This window comes from Aedes aegypti, chromosome 2, assembly GCF_002204515.2.
Source record: "Aedes aegypti strain LVP_AGWG chromosome 2, AaegL5.0 Primary Assembly, whole genome shotgun sequence".
Lineage (NCBI taxonomy): Eukaryota > Metazoa > Arthropoda > Insecta > Diptera > Culicidae > Aedes > Aedes aegypti.
In genome coordinates this window covers 134,447,011-134,465,030 of record NC_035108.1, presented here as the reverse complement: position 1 = coordinate 134,465,030, position 18,020 = coordinate 134,447,011, and the positions used below count along the sequence as shown (strand labels likewise).

The following is an 18,020-nucleotide window of genomic DNA, read 5'->3' as shown; positions in this document are numbered from 1 at the left end:
GGCGAACCCGTCAAATACACCAGAACTTCGTACGATCGAAAAGTTTTGAGCGATAATGAAGAAGAAGTTGAAGAAAACCGGAAAAACATTCAAAACCGATGAAGCTTTGAAGAAAAACTGGGAGAAATTGTGTAAGAAAGTTGGGCAAAGCCTCGTCCAAGATCTAATGAGCAGTGTTAAGAGAAATGTACGAGTATTCAGCTTGGGGGCCTCAATAGATAAATTATGCCAAAACATATTTAATCCCTGAAAATTTGAGAAGTATCCGAACAGACAAGGAAAATTACTCATCTCTTTAAGCACATATTAACGTAATGATCAATAAATACTTTCAAAAACAAGAAAAAGAAAATGAACTAGAACTATGATTAAACAGCCTAATTTTGTTAAGACTTGACGACAATTAACATTTAAGATTTTAAAAACAAAAAATAAGCGTTGTATGTAAGTGCTCCTTATTGCAAGATTTCAGAAAATCAAAGTGAATCATGAGAGTGTCAAAGTAGTTTTTTATCCTGTTGATTCTGAGCTTGAGACGGTCGTCTGTACAATTTTATTCGTATCCGACGCAATTCGCCGTTATCAGACAAAAATCGTTTTTATAGGAACAACCTTCATCCTAATATAGAAGTTTGAGCTTCGATTTGAAAGTTCACCGTTGACTGTCGAAATTTGAGATAACAAAAACCGACTTGACATTAATAAAAACTGCTACTATAGTGAGGACATTTCTTTCCAATAATTCGTAACCTGTCCGTTGATTCAATTGGATATTTGTTTTGAGTTTATTTGATGTTCCAATGCAGGTCTTGATGACTGTAGGTTCGGTTGTGAATGGGATTGAAACAATCTGTAGTCCTAATCGTTGCATTACAGATAGGTAATAGTATTCTGACTGCTCAGGTATTGATGTTTCGTAACAATATAATGCTCTATTTTTTCACATCTGATTCAGTAGGTAGCAGTTATATCTTGTTGTCATACACAGTTGTTTCGATTGTTACTTTGTAATTATAGATATGGGCGAAGCTTTTTAATATGCAATATTTCTTTCAAAGAAAGGAAAATTAAATGACTTTTCTAAATTTTGTTTTCTCATTTTTGTAATGATTAATGGCAATGTTAGCGACATTTTCTGAAAGAAATGAACTTGCAATTCCTTCTTTCGCTTTTTGATTGATTAATGGATTTTTAATGTTTACTATATTACAAAATTAATAAAACAAAAATAAATCTTATCGTTTTGAGCATTGATGTTCGCGATTTCTAGCATTCCTTTCGACTCGCTCATTCGTTCAGGCGCACGTTCAATTGAATAAAAACAGACCGTTTGTCATATAACTAAGCTAAATTGATCTACTATCGCATGTTAAAGTATACTGTAATAATAAGGTTTTCTCGGTTAACGATGCAGCGAATTCGAGTTCGTTCCTTCGTTAGCCCATCAAATAAAGAAAGCTGAAACTTTCTGAACCAACCGATAGAGCAGTTGACTGTTTTGCACATTTACCAGAACAAATACAAAAGTAATAATTTATCATAATCTTACATGTTAATTGATTTTGTTAGGTTCTCAACTCTGAACGCTCCTTGGTAGGTATGCCCTACTATCTCATTCATAGTAGCTTTCTTTTTGAAGTTTGCACTTTTTAGCTTAAGGAATTTATTTAGATATTTACAGGAGTTAATGCATCGTTTGCTGTACGTCAACATTTGCCACACTGTTGTGTATTCGTGGTTATTAACAAGCACAGTTGAATGTAATAAAACACGATACTACTATCGCTTATCATTACGACTTACTAAGCATTACGGTTCGATGATGCGTTGTGATCAACACTGTGAAAAAGACTCGTCTTTGTTAGCTACTTCCAGCAGTCTGAAAATGCTTCAGGATACTCACCTACGCATATAGCGTACTTTCAATATAGCTAGTTGGAACAAATCCTTCTTCCCAGCCGTTGGGACCGCATAACCGTCGCACTCGGGTCCAACCGTCCCCTTGATCCAGTTCTATCACCAGCAGCTCCTCGCCTTCGGACATTGGAATGCTTCCCTCACTCGTCGCTGAAAGATTCAAATAAAAGTTGCGTCAAGATGCGCCCCGTTTACAACGAATCGTTCTTTTACCATCGAATGGATATAATGCTTTGCAGGTGCCTAACGGTGGTAAAGCTTCGGCTTCGTAATACATTTCGTCGTTGATGGGCTGATCGTTGGTGCTACCCTGACCGGAGCCGGGTAGTGACGTATGGGACGTTCCAAGACCACTCTCCGGACTAGCTGAACTACTGCAATGGTCGAAAAATGCGAAACGTTGGTAAAGTTTGACTACCATTTCATTTCAATGGCTCGCATTCCTTTTGGCATGCATGCTAATTGATTACTTAGTGAGAATGGAAACGTTGCTAAAGCGAAAGTTTATCAAGAAAAGCAACAGAAATGGATGGTTTGTAACATGAAATCGAATATGAATAAGAAAATGCATGTATTTCTAATATTCAGATTATTGAATTTCCCATAACTGGACCTAGATCGCATAGTAGCTATAAACTGAGCCCAAGCTGGAGCCGGTTTAAGTGGCGTAAGTAGGGTTTTTGGGGCCCGGTGTGAAATGAAGTACGGGGCCCCTCAAAATAGGGGCGTGCCGTTAAGCCAGCATACAATCGACATGTGACTTGTCAATTGATTGAAACAAGAATATAGGTATTTTCGATCATGGTAAGGATTTGTGATTGAGAATAACGTACCTAGTGTTCATCTATTGTTGGAGTCGTTTTTAAATTTTTATTTAGTAATCAAAATGTCAATTAATGAAGAGTAATATGCCGATGCGATCGCTTCAGGGCTGGGTGACTAAAAATAGGTACTTCAGAGACCACATGACTAAATTACTAAACCAAAAAGAGACAGAACAGGAACCATGTTTCAAAAAACATTCTGCAGAGAATCCGGCCAGACATCTCTCGAAGCGTCTTTCTAAAAGTTTTTGAGTGGATATATCGGGACGTTAAATCAAATATTACTACATGTGTTAAATGATTTTCTTATAAAAATCATCATAATATTGTACAGGTATTTGATAAAAGTTTCGTATAACAGCTATAAATTCGAAAATTTCTTCAAGAGTTTATTCAGCGATTTCTTCATCAATTTTCAAGGAAATCCTCCAAGATTTTCGTTTGAGATACCATGAAAAATTCAATCAGATTATTTTCCAATGATACCCTCAGAAATTTTCCCAAAAAAGTCCTTAAAGAACTCTTACATATATCTAGGAATTTGTCCAAGGAGATGCTAAGAAACAAATTCTGAACTAATTGGAGGAAATTCATGAAAACAAACCCGACATATGTTCCTAAACGAAATCCTAAACTTTAGGACCTAAAGATATCACTGATTAAATACATTATAAATTGTTGAACCCTGAATGAATTTTTAAATTGAAGAATGGAGAATTTAATTCAAAAATAATTCAAGAAATCTTTGGAAGAATTCGAGATTTCTGGAGAAATTAATAATATTAAAACCTTAATGAATTTTTGAATTGAAGAATCCATGAAGAATTTACTTTAATAATAATTCAAGGAAAGAATTCTAAATTTCTGAAGAAATTAATGAGGAATCCGTGGTTGCACTTATTGCGAAATTCCTGGAAGAAGATCCAATAGATTTTGTGGAATAATTGGGCTTATTCCACGAGTGGCGTGAGATGAGAATTATCGGCTCGAGTGAAATGCACGGTGGGTACAAATCAAATGGAGAGTCACTTCACTCGAGTCGACAATTGTCACCTCGCTATACGAGGCCGACAATTATCACCTCACGCCACTCTTAGAATTAACCCAAATTGCTGGAAGAATTTATGGAGCAATTCCTGCGATTATCTGTGGGATAATTTTTGAAGGGCTGGCCCTGAAAACGACTATAATTGTTTCTGAAAAATGACCACGAGAGCTTCAATTCTACAATAAATATTTGCTAATTATCCTGGAACAATTTCTAGGAATATTTTTTAGGTATCTCAGAGTAATAACTGGAGAAACTGGTACAAGATTTTTAAAAAGAATATTGAATTGCTAAAGGATTTTCTGGAGCAAATTTTGAAGAAACTTCAAGGCGAATTCCTGGAAAAATTGCTAGAGGAATCTTTATAAACTTTATTGGAAGATCCCTGGAGCAATCTTTGTACGTATGTATTCCTGAAGAAAGTTCTGAGGTGTCTACCCAGGTTTTACAAAACAAATCCCGGTTCAAGAAATATTCTGAAAGGCATGAATAGTTAAAGAACACTTGATTCAAAATGACTAAAAATTCATTAAAATTACCTTTATATGTTTATATAAAAATAACTTATGTTCAATTTCAAAGCGTTTTCATTCATTTGTCATGAACATCATGGTTATTGGATAAATTTTAGAAAATTTAGAAATCTACAAAGAAAAACTCAATATATGAACTTTTCAGTTGATAGAAAATGTTTATTTGTCTTTTTAATTCAAAAATGTTTGTTCAAAATGATTGAACGGCATAAAAAATGAAAAAAAATAAGAGCGCTTTTTGTTTAATTTATTCGAATACTAGGAAAACTTATCAAATGATCTGAAAGCACTAATAATCAGTAAAGTCTGATCAGAGGAAAATGACATAGGTATTCAGAAATCCTAATAATTTTTCGAATTTACTGAGACTACTGGTTTAAACATTGCAATTGTTAAAAAAATATACTTGGATTATTGCAGGATATCAATCAATCAATCAATCTTCTTCCAGGAATTCATTCAGTTTTTTTCCTATGAATTTCTTTAACATTTCGTCTACAAATCACTATAGCATTTTTTTCCAAAAATTCTCGATTGACTTTACAAATGCAATCATTTAGAACTAGGAAACTTAAGAGAAATACCTGCAAAAATTAATGTTGGATTTTCTGAAGAAATCTCTTAGTATAAACTATATAAGGCACGTTAATTTTTTTAAGAAGGCCGTCCAACAATCAATAAATGAATGGATCATTAAAATAACCAAAACGGCCACTTCGAAAAGCATAGATAACGCCACCGTAGTCTTGGGTGTTTATCAGAACAGCAATGCTGTCACAATGTTAAATCCCACATACGGTGGCGCTTTTGTTTTGGTGCGATGAGCGCCGGAAAAGTTACCTTCAATGATCAATTTCTGAAGAAAGCATCGGAGTAATGCCTGAAGGAAATTTTGGCCCAATACCTGAATTATTTTTAGTTGAAATTCCTGGAAACAATCTGGAAAAAAATCGTACACTAATATTTATCGCTTTGTCACAAGTACTATTTGTCGCTATTCCATAGATAACTGTCTGGCCATATTTTCTGAAAAAAAAATCCAATTCGTATATTTGTGTTTTTTTTGGTCCCACTTCGGTCTTTTTTGCTCTCTTTTTGAAGTATGAGTTCTCAAAAGTTCCTACTTTTGAGACACTCTGTCGCTACCATCCCTGATCTTCTCATTTTTTTATGGAAAGCTTTCCTGCATCTGTGTGATTTATAGCATATCTGTAAATCACAGAACTTTTTTTATGAATATGAGCTAAAAACAACAATATTTTTGTTAAAATGGGAATGAGATTTATGGACCTTGGTACCTTACCCTGAAAGTTTCTCTGGAGGACGTTTTGAATTTCTCGCTAAATGATATCTAAGAGAGTATCTTAACTATTTTTTGCACCTGTTCTAATTTTGCCCTTACCTACAAATTTTATTATTTTAAATTGGCGTTAAAAGCATTTTTGTAGAAAATTTTGGAAAGTTCTCAACCATGGACTACACTCAAATGGAACTGGGGACTGATCTGGCCTTTACCAGCTCGATAATCTAAAGTCCTGAAACAACAGGAATTTAAACAAAGTCACTAAACAATTAATACCCAAAACTGAACAGCCCAAATTGATGCAGCCTTTTTTTTTTTTTTTTTTTTTTTAATTCTTTATTTGAGTGTATTTTAACGCACGAGGGCTAGTTCTACACTTAATTGATGCAGCCGATTTTTTATACTTATCTATATTTTGTGCAGAATGTTCAAATTCCATTTAGTGATTTAAAATAATTTCTCTGATTGTGGCTGAAATTCCCTGAGTATTCCAGGTTTTTCCCAGGATCAATAAAATTCCCTGATAATTCCAGGTTTTTCCAGGAAGTAGACACCCTGTGAATGAGTCTCTAGAATTCCTGAAGAATTCCACGAGAAATCTATGGAATAGTCGCGTCGTAACCTCTGGAGTCTCAATGTAAATTAATTAAGATTCATTGCAATGCGAAACATGAAAAAGGGGCTTTAGATATTGTTCGATGATTAACAGAACAACGAATATGCTGGATGCTCCAGCGGTTCTTTCTAATTTAGGTACCCTCCAAAGCTAATTTTTCCTTACCTGTATACATTTTAGTTTTTTTTTTAACTCAATTTCAATCACATAGAATTTCATAAGCTTGGCTTAAGAAACGAAAACTTTCAAGCAAAAACAGTTTTCGTGGCGACCTGGGATCAATCCAAGAACTTTGCGATTGATAGGTCCATGCATACGCCACGTGCCTATTGAGGTCTTGAAATTGGGAAATGCTAAAGCGATGCCTAAAGCTGTTCGTTGCGTGTATAATTTTGATTATTCCAAATTTCCGTTATGCAAAATGGCGCGCTCGCCACTCTGCATGGCCTTGCTGATTAGCTGTTCGTTTACCGCTATGACTATTGGGGTTCCCTATATATTGCATAAATGACCCATCTAGTCTCTACACCTTAGGCCTTTTTTGAGGTTCTTCAACATTTCTTGCAAAAAATGCTTTTACTTTTATTTTAATCTATTGAAATCGAATATAAAAAAATATAAACTACAACTGATGCAGTAAAACAAGTAGGTACCTATACCCGAAAATAGAACAAAAGTTTAAATTCGCACACTGCACAAACATGCAATCACAATATGAAAATGATTTGGTTAGTTACATGAACATGACTCCAATATCTACTAATCGATTCAATGTATGACTGATGAACGAATGCAACGGAAAACTATACGGTCTTTTGATTTGGATGAGGAAAAAAAGGGGAATAATGAATAACTCTATCAAACAGTAATCTGGATGAAAAATGAACGATGCAGAAAAATATTTTGGTTTTGCCAAGGATGGAAATCTGTATGTATAAAAATTGTAAGAATTCAATTTATACCCGTTATTGTTAATATTAAGCCCATTTTGCGCTTGCTGTACACTACTCTCTGATGCTGACCTGCTTAAACTGCCAGCGTCGTGATCGGGATGGTCTTCGCCGTGGTCATCATTATGGTGGTCGTGATGATTGCTCCCGTTGGAATGTCTGTAATTTGAAAGACTGGTTACGGGTTAGTCGTTTGTGGTAACATGCGTGCATTCTTGTCCATTCCGTTGTTTCGCACTTACCTGGAGGACCGTTGTCCATTTTGTATCACTCGGTTCGCTTGCGGACTGTGTTGTACGATGGTTTGACTGTTGGCTTGATCGAGCAGCTTTTGATATCGCTGGAGTTCCATTCTTAGTTTGTCTAGCTTGTTGACCGATTCGTTTAGCTGTTCTTCCACCGATCGCGGATCACCAAGCAATGAGTTGGCTTCGTAAACTCCCTTCATCTTCATCAGTCCTTCACTGGCGGCCTGCTCCTGCGCCACTTTCTGCTGCAGTTCTTGCACTTTCCCGGCTAGCTTTTTCCGCCGCTGCGTCGGTGGTAGATCACTGAAATCTTCCTTCATACCGTCCGTCGAGAGGTTGTTCTGGAATAGTAACGAAAAGGGATTAGTTGTCAGTGGAAGTGGGTTCTACACGCTGAAACAAAATCAAAATTTACGGAAAATTTGCTTCATGCATCAAAATTTTGTACAATTCACACAAATTTTGACTATACGAAAGTTAGTGATAAATAAACACGAAACACATCACACTTCTAACACAACTTATATACTGACGCTCTCACACACACGATACAGGTTTGAGTTTGAGGCATGTTAGTATTCAGGAGATATTTGGGAACTAAATTCAGAACAGCACCAGTACAGTTTCAATCATCACTCAAAGCATTCACATTTCTGTCTGAGCTGATTCCAAAGTAAAGAAAAATAATATTAACATCACGGCAAACAAATATTAGCATACCTTCACTTGGATGCAGGCTTCAACAATCTTCTGTTATTTACAAATTGGTATACGTATCATAACAAGGTTAAGACGAGTCAATTTTGAATTTCGAAACAATTTTTGGGAGGTCCAATGATTTTTTACCGAAATATATATTTTTTATGCATGGTATTATCATAGCAATCAACACACGTGAACACGATACGGTGATTTGGCGAAGGTCGGTCGACCGCAAAGGAAAAAAAAAGAAAGCAAGAAAGAGACACAATTAATAAGGGAAATATACGGTTTTCGTTTTTACATCTTCAATTACAATAAAGTCATTAGAATGGAAGACTACCAAGCAAACTGACAATTTTACCAGAATTTGAAGCATGTTTTGTAGGAATCTGAACGTGCGCAATTGATAAGCTGTTATGGCAAGCAGTGGAAACGTTTAAAATCTATTCCTAACTTTTAAGTTTTTAGGCTCAGGTTGATTATATTAGACGGGGTTGGTGGTCTGATGGCTACCGCTTCTGCTTCATATGCAGAAGGTCATGGGTTCAATCCCAGGCCCGTCCCTTTCCTCGTACTTTGTAGTTGTATATCTCTCACTTGCTTCTATCTTCCATTCTAAATATATCACACTCAAACTATTCGTTCATAGCAAACGCTAGAACCAGAGACGGACAAGAAACCGTTTCCCTAACGCTTCCTACTTCCACGCGCACGCCTTTCTTACGCCTGATACATAGGCAGTCTGCTAACCACAAAAGCAAACCTCTCTGCCATGCCTTTCCCCCAATCCATACACTCCCGCATGAACTGACGTGGATGCAGTGGAATATACGGTCTACGTGGGAGTCAGTTCAATGCATCATCAATTCCTCCCCCTTCCCTCATTGGTCTGCATTCTGACGTGGCAGGTGCCATTGTTGCCTAAAAATAGAAGATCACCAGCATTTATACACTGAGGATGCCCGTTAGTCCCAAGCAGTCATTCGGTTGGTTCCTTGTGTAAGTGCAGCTGATCTGGCGATACTGGAGTGCATCCACGGGCGGCCAATCAAGCTCAAGCTCAAGCTCAAGCTCAAGCTTAGGCTCAGGTTGATTATATTGTGGGCTGTTAAACCACATAATTCAAATTTTAGACAACTCAGTCTTTCCCTCAGCTTCGTAAAATTAGTTGAATTGTATTTATTTTTCCTTAATTATTGAGTAGAGGAAATAAGTTTAATAAAAAAAATAATTACCACAATAACTTCTGAGCGCTACCACACAACATATTATTCTTCAAATGTTGCTGACGTTCCAGGCAGTCATCAATATCTACCTTTTTTGTTGTAGTTTTTTCTCTTTTATTTTTTGGATCAATACTGACGAATAAAAAAAACATTTAGCTCTGTCATGTGAATGTGTTCTGATAAACACGAAATGCTATATGCTAATTTGCTGTGTAAATCGATGTTTAATCCACTACTATTGACGCTATGGCCACAACCGGTGCTTATTCATTACTACAATTCTATAATTCGATATTCAGATATGGAATTTCGATTTAAAGAGAGTTCGTATAAAAAGTTTTAATATCGATGAAAATGTCTCTGAAATATGCCATATTTGAAACAGTAGCACATGTATTATTTTGTTCAACTGATTCAAACATAGGGGGGTCCGTAGCCTTGAGGTAACGCTTTCGCTTCATAAGCGGAAGGTCATGGATTCAATTCCCAGCCCCTCCAAAAAAATAACCCGACCAGCCACCAGAAGACGCCGCACGGAGGACCGTGCTTAGGGGAACACATCCATCCTCCGTCAGTACCAGATTGTGACTGAGACAAACTGACCCACTTCGCAGGCAGCTAGCCTCAAACGACTCAGGAACACGGCAAAACGAACCACCGCAAGAGCAATTGACTATGGCTTATGGAAATCGATTGGACCAACAGCAGAGCACTCTCCTACCTGCTCGGTGTGAGAGCAAAAGAGCAGAAGAGAGTGAAAGCAGATGTAAATATAGATTAGCTAAAAATAGAACTGTATCGGTAAGGAAGATACAGATAAACTGATTCCGGCACAGTGGCCAAGAGCACGGAGTGCCTTAAAAAAAAAAAAAAAAACTGATTCAAACATATTCAGTAATTACCGAAATTGAACCTGACCATGTTTTAAATCAATGAAAAAGACCAATAAATGACAATGACACATATTCAGTTACACGTTACATCGAAGCTGACAATGTTTCAAATCAATTCAAATCATTCTCAGTCAGAAATGGTACGTTTTATATGGCCCATCGAATCCCTTTGCAAAGCTATTGTGGAGTGGCGTCATGCGATGAGATCGCATTAACAACGCAAAAGAGCCAACTAGTCTGGCGACGCGGCGTGAAAATAAAGTTATGAAGCGAAATGTCGGAAAACGCTGCTTCCGGTTGCCCTCAAATGTGTCCGGTCTGGCTGGTCACGTCGCTCATGACGATGCTTACACATCGTCATCGATGACGACAAGCTGTAGTGTTACAGACAAACAGACGTAATAGCTAGAAGTGTTATCAATTGTAAACATTGTCAGGCGAACATTTACGCTCAATGCTAGAAACACTGTATTTGGCTAACCGAGAACTTGGTGCGGCGGTAATGTGCAACCATGAAACTCAAGCAAAAACGATGCGGGCGCCACAAGGGAGGCACTAGCCAACTACCAAAAATATAGTAGAATTGAACGTTACTTAGCTGTACGATGAAAATACTCTTTTGCTGTATGATGAAAGGGTTACGTCTGTTTGTCTGTGATGTTACTCTTACTTTCGCACCCACGCCCAACTCTTATCACAAAATAATATGCAGAGTAAAAGAGGGGGGGGGGGTCCAAATTACAACGTAGTTTCCCCCCTGACTTACAGTCTTCATGACGAAACTGAATTCTGTCAAATTTCCAGCCGTTTTGATTGTAGTTTCAAGGTGGGCCCTAAGACGTTGCAGGTTTATATGTAACTTACTTTTAAGAAATTTAGAAAAAAATTCTAAACGCGGTAGCATTTTTTTGTAAGTACTTCATGTAATGAACAACAATGAATATGGAGAAAAAATGTTTGGTTTCAGACGGTTTTAATTTAGAGTAGAGAGCTATTTGGGCACTTCCATGATTTACTTCGGCATGGGGGGTTCTTCTCGGCCGAATTGTCTAAAATTTTGCAATAAGAAGCACTTTAGTACGACGCATATTGTGGCCAAATATAAAAAAATATAATGTAGCTTTCAAAAAACCCACTGCCGAAGTGAATCAAAAGTGCCAAGACAGGGTGTCTACTCGTTTACCGAAATTAAATTCCCTGATATTTCCAGGTTTTTTCAGGAATCACAAAATAATTCTAGGTTCAAGAAATACTCTCATTTTGTATGGCTACAACATTTTAAAATGTTTTCTATTCAATAGCAATTCATACACTTCAAGACATTTTTTAACGCATGCTGAAACTATTCCAATATCAAATATTCCATTATGAAAGTTTAAGTTTTATTCAAATAAATTATGTTTTTCAATGATGGAGTTTTTTATTTCGTTTATAAGTGATCGTTAACTGAACGGAACTTTCAAGTGCATCAGTATGCTTCTTCTTAAAAGTTTTATTAACTACTGCGTTCTCGTGCAAATAAAAAACTATGCACCATTCATTTTCATGGGTCTTTTGGATACCTTAGACAGCTTCATGGGCGCAAAAGTAAAATTTGATTTTGCTCTGTGTTTCTTGATTTATAATATATTTTCACAAAACGGCAAAGTTGAATAGCCAACTCGCCAACAATGCATTTTACTATTCCCCGGTGAATTTATTTGGCCAAGAATCTCATCTAGAACTAAAAAAACTGCCCAAGAATACCGTTTTGTCTCAAAATCCGAACAGACTCATATTCCAAACACTCACTATTTGTATGGCGATTTGGTTGAAATGTTTCGCTGAAATATGTCACCAAATTATCAGAAAATGGTAGTCATTTGCAACTCAATTTTAACGTCTTCAAATCTTTTCTATTCCTCGGGAGTAGTGATGATTCTCTAGTTCGAGACCAGTAACACTAGCTTAACCCGTATAGGCCTGAGTGGAAGCAAAAATACTGAAACTCTCACCGCTCAGAGAATTCTTAACAGATTCAAATGATTTTTTGTCAGTTCACTGGCCCACAAATCTAGTTTCTAGAAGTGGCCAGAGGAACTCGGAAATATTCCTGTGACCGGAGTTATTCCGGTGGGTCACTTTCGGTTGGTCTTTTGGGACATGCAAAGTTACCTTTATTTATTTGCAATGACAATCATTTTCATTTGCATAAATCATTAAGAATTGACATTCAACATTATAAATGAAGAGTTGTGCACCGTTTAAAATATACCGGATGTGGTCATTCGGACGTAATGCCTGGGAGAACCGGCTATAGATTTGTTGGATACTAATTCGTTTCAATTCTCGAAAAGAAGAAATCAAACATAATTGTGCACTAAATTGCATTCCCATAAGCTTGTCACAGATGTTCAGATACAAATTGGCCACGTTATCGTAAGTTTGAGGCATGTAAGGACCCAAAAATGCTCATTTGTAGGATAAATCAAATGCAATACTCATAGTTATCCAATTCAATCGTTTCTCAAAACGTTTACACTGATGCAATTTTCTTAAAATTCCGTCATGTAGTGGCCACATTATAACCGATTCCGGAAAAAATATATGACTTGAAATTTGCCTACCTCAAGGGGCACATACGTACAGTACCCTTCTCACCCGACCTGACCCAGTGATCCACCGGAATAACTTTGACCACAAGAATATTTCCGCGTTCTTCTGTCCACTTCTAGAAACTAGATATATGTGCCAGTATACTGACAAAAAATCATTTGAATCCATTAAGAATTCGCTGAGCGGTGAGGCTTTTAGAATTTTTGCTTTCACTCAGGCCTATACGGGTTAAATGAATTGATTTGCGAAATTATTCATTTGAATACGTTTGATCCATGCCATGCTGTTCGGAATTTGAATCAAGGTGTTCGGAATATGTGACAGAATAAACACAGTGTTCGGCATTTGAATCAAAATGTTGTTCCATTACTGCCTCGATTCCTGTGAAGATCCCTGCAAAGATCCTATCAAAAATTTGCCATGAATCGAAATGGAAATCTATCAAGCATCTCACCAAGAACATTGCTAGGATTCTCACCAAGATCATTGCCAGGAAAATGTTGATGATTTATAAAATCTCCTTTGAATTTGTTCAATATCTTTCCGCAATAAATCTACAAAGCATTTCACAAGAAATCGGTAAGAATTGTTAGAATAATCTACAATCGAACAATTCCCTACTTAGGATTTTGATAAAATAAATAACAAGTTTCGAATTGTCAGGCAGTTTTCTTGTTTCGTCCATAAGCTTGAAATTGTTGTTCGTTCAAATTGCCGGGTATTTGCCGAATTTTTCCCAGCCTTTTGTATTTCCCGTTTTTTTTTCGTTTTTCCGGATTGATGGACACTCAAAGTCATTCGACACATTCATAGTCACTGGCAAAAATTCTTCTTGAATTGAATTCTTCTTCAACTATTTTTGGCTGTTTTAATTTTTCACGGGAGCAGCTGTCGAAGGGTTTTCCTTAATTTGCCCAGGAATGTAGGGAAGTATCTTTGCAATGCTTTTCAAACAATGATAGAGTGCGGCGATCGCAGATACGTTGGGAGGATTCTGAAGGTAGTGGTTAAAGCATCTAGCAAAAGGTGTATGTTGCTGTTCTTTTAGAAACCTCGTGATCAGCAAAGCCTTGTATTTATGCATCGGGAGATGCATGTTGAGGCCACCCAGGTTTTTGGACAGATGAAGTTTCCTATGTGAGAAGTAATACGTGCCACTGCTTGATTTGGAATACTAATCACAGATGCCAGAAACCATAGCTTCGATGTTACAAACATATTAAGCACCACCACCTTCTGCTGTAGATTTAGATTTCTTGGTTTGAACAACCACATTAACCGAGACGTATTCCTAATAGCCTCGCTCCAGTTCAAATCAATGAATTGTTTTCTTCTGCGAGTTGAAGAATGTTACTCCAAGTATCTTGACGGATTCACACACTCGTGGCCAGACAGAATCATTGTTGCTTCGTTGGATCCCGATGTTAACAGCAAACGATTTGTCGAAATTCAAAAGCGACCCTGAGCACCGGCCGAAGTCCAGAAATGCATGCTTAATGATGTTCAGTTTGCGTATGTCAGTTCACAATCGATACATCATCAGCATACGCTACTACTAAATCCAACGGGTGATTGCAGATGGTGCCTAACTTGACCAGGAGGGGATGGAGGTAAAGGACAAAAAGATGCATACTCAGGGGGTCTCCTTGTCGGACGGAGCGTTGGATTGGGCACTTAGGAGTTAGATTTCCATTTATGAGCAAGCGAGAGCTTGAAGCGGACATAATCTTCCCTAAGAGTTCTACGAATTTTTGATTCAAATGAAAGTTCCGCATCACAACCAATAGAAAATCTTTACTGACTCGATCAAATGCATGATCGAGGTCAAACGAAATCAGTTTTCCGGAAACACGGCGGCAATTGAGCTCAGCAATACGATCTTTGATGGAGTGAATCGTATCAAAGATGTTACGTTCGGAATTTGAACATTTTTGACTAGAAGTTAGAACATTATTTTCAATCATAACTTTTTCTAATCGCTGTTTCAGAATTCTTGAGAGAAGCTTATAGTCATAGTTTAGGAGACTGATTGGCCTATATCCTTTTATCGTTTTGTCATTCGATTTCTTCCTACACAAAACGATAACTCCTTCAACAAAATGCGCAGGAATGTTTCCTCTTAAAGCTTCGTTCATAATCAAGTTTAGTTGAGGATAAATAATATCAAAATTGAAGGCTCTTTAGGAATTCCATCGTTCCCGGGTGATTTTCTAGAAGCACTTTCTCTGATTGCGAAGAAAATTTCCGCGATTGTGATTTCGTTCATCATGGCATTATTTGTATTAGAGTCTGGAGGGATCACTCGAGTGGTTGGAAAATTTTCATTATCATCGAGGGCCTCTGCAGTATACAAATCTTTGAAAAACTCATAAACATGATTTTCTATCTCAGAAACATCTGTGAGGCAATGCTCCTGATGTCGAATAGAATTGATCACAGTTTTCTTCCTATAACATTCAGCTATTTGGAAAACAGATACTTTTTCGCCACAGACAAAACGTTCGTATGCTTTGGAGATGCGGCTTTGAACTTGCATCATTTTGGCTTTAATTTCGTTGACTTTAGATAGTTTGGGGTTTTGGTATAATTCACTATACGCATCTCGTAGTCGACGATACAACAGTTCGTTGATTGCGTAAAATTCTCGAAAGGATTCATTTGTTTTCATCTGAAAAAAAACCTAATTTTCGGCTTAGCACATGCAATCCACCATGACATCCAACTGTTATAGTTACGACGGTCGCGCAACCAACGATTCCACTTTTGTCGAACCTCATCTAAATTTTCTTCATTGAGAACATGCGCACGGATGGACCAATTACCTCTTCCGTGTGGTTTGCCAAGATTTGGAAGACAGCAACGAATCTCACACGCCTTATGATCTGAAAAGGACGAAGCTAACAATTCAGAAGAGCGGAGATGCGGAACAAGCGACCTTGAAACGTATATCCGATCTAAACGAGAGGCAGAGTTTGGGCGAATAAAACTGTAATCAATGGAGCTATCTACTAAATGCTTCAGAGACATGCTAAAATTGCTTGTCCCTGTGGCGTCCTTGGCAGCGATCACGACCGCCCAGTATTAGATGTGCGGCAGCATTTTGCAGGTAGAAGAGTAGCTGTTCTCTGAATAGTTTATCACGAGCAGAAAAGTTTTGGGTGCCAGAATACGCGTAAACATTGCAGATTGTAATGGAATCAGAAACCTTAACTGTTAGGATACGACTATTTAGACTTCTGTTGATATTAGAATAAGGTATATGGACTTCTAGAGCGATTGCGGTTCCTCCTTTGTTCTCGTCTATATTGGTAATAACGTTATAACCAGGGATACACAAATTTGTGGATTCAACCTCTTATAGGAGAAAAATATCTAAATCGACCAAACGAACGAATGAGCGGAGAGAAGCAATTTTGTTTGGATTGGACACAGCGTTGATATTGATCGAACCAATATTGTAGCTTCGGATAGGGTGGTTCATAATATCGTGTTACAAGACGGGGAGCCGAACATACTCGCGGCTGACTCGAGGTTAATAATTAGGATATGATTAGTTTAGGATCATCGGATAACTTTTAGAAAGTCGTTAGTATTTTTAGGCAAAATCGACAAATACGGGTGAAGTGACGTCTAGTTTCTGTTTTTTCGGACGCCCCCTTGCACGTTTGACTTTTGTGACTGGTCCACTTTCGGTGGACGATTCGTTATTCTCTGGGATTTGTGGGAATCTTAAACGCACTCACATGACAGGGCGCAGTAACGTTGGCATCAGGGCGAGTCTGCGCATCTTGTTGGGTGGATTGATCCACCAGTGTACCATCAGCGACAACAGGAACAACAACAGCAGTAGCAGCATCAACAGCAGTGACATCGGTGGCAGCGGGGGCAGTGGCACTGGCAGCATCAGCAACAGCAGCAGTAGAAGCGAATTCAACGGTGTTTATCATTTCTCGCGGAACATTACTAAAGGACCTATCTAACATTGAGAGGCTCTCTTTGTTTACTTTCTCTTTCATTAATAACTGAGGCATGTTAACTTCGAACTCGTGTCGGTTGTTGTGACGGTCAACCACATCCTGAGCAGTCTTCAGGTCACGGCACTTAATATACGCACAATTTTGTGCGTGGTTCATCTGCAGGCGCAGCACTTGTTTCACGGTTAGACCAATCGTCTCATGTATGAATCCATGGATTTCTTCGAACGAAGGGCGCTTGGGAAAGTTCGACAAGTCTACCTTGAAAGTATTTTCACAGGCACGCACGGCGGTCATAGTTGCTAGCGCGTTGGATAGCACAATACTTATTGTCGCCAAAAAGTCTGACGCTAGAAACGTTCTCCGCACCGCAGTGGGAGACTAGAAGCGAGACGAGAAAAAAAAAAACGATACGGAGGGAGATTGAAAACACGTCTGGTTGCAGCGAGAGCTTGAACCTAACTGGTCTGATCGGAGCTAAATACGACGGGAATTAGCTCATCATTCTATTTATTATTTTGTGGATGTGATATAAATTCATCACAATATTGGTAATGACGATACAAGTGTACTTCTACATAAACCCAAAATTGCTATCAAATTATCGCATGTTGACAACAGCATTAGATCATTGATTGATTACACCTGCAATTGTAACATTATTAACAAAATATTTATTTACGGTTCTTCAAACAAGAGAAAATGCTACATGTGTACAAAGATATTAGCTTTAAAAATCTATACCTCGAAATATAACATACACAATTCCGGATATGTTTGCATCCACACAATGCAATAGTTTATTCAGCACGCACCACATTCGAATGCCCTCTCAATGCCCAGATATGGAAAGTGAATGAAGCATAAAAGCGATAAGGAGCAAAAATCACAACATTGAAAGCGTCTGCAAGTTTCACGGCTTGCCATAACTGTGTCGTAGAGGGTGTATTTAAGTCTGTAACTGTGTTTGATTCGGTGAACTGATAGGTAGAGCCTTTCCACCACCCCACGAGGCAGCAAGTTGATTTGATTTTGTGTGTTTTGTCTGTTATCACAAGTAAGCGAAAAGTGCAGTATGTGATAGCCGTCTAGCGGCTGGAGTTCGAATTACGCACACTTAAACACTCAGCACAAGGAATACTCACAGCGTTCCGAAACAACAGTTGGTTGATTGCGTTTCGGTTTTTGGTC

At 37.8% G+C, this 18,020-nt stretch overlaps 1 protein-coding gene across 11 annotated transcripts in view; it reads right to left on the bottom strand.

The window, feature by feature from the left end:
• Positions 1-761: 761 nt before the first annotated feature.
• Positions 762-18,020, bottom strand: part of LOC5569157 (formin-binding protein 1-like) — a 234,742-nt gene continuing 217,483 nt past the window's right edge. Inside the window, exons 7-12 of one of the 11 annotated variants that reach the window (XM_021842445.1) lie at positions 8,160-8,189; positions 7,434-7,780; positions 7,204-7,365; positions 2,131-2,291; positions 1,904-2,067; positions 762-1,839 (exon numbers count right to left, since the gene is read on the bottom strand). In XM_021842445.1, the coding sequence (XP_021698137.1) occupies positions 1,904-2,067; positions 2,131-2,291; positions 7,204-7,365; positions 7,434-7,780; positions 8,160-8,189 (864 nt within the window). In that variant the 3' untranslated portion in view covers positions 762-1,839. The remainder of the gene's footprint in view (positions 1,840-1,903; positions 2,068-2,130; positions 2,292-7,203; positions 7,366-7,433; positions 7,781-8,159; positions 8,190-18,020) is intronic. The other 10 variants (XM_021842447.1, XM_021842451.1, XM_021842453.1 and 7 more) reach the window with 10 other exon arrangements.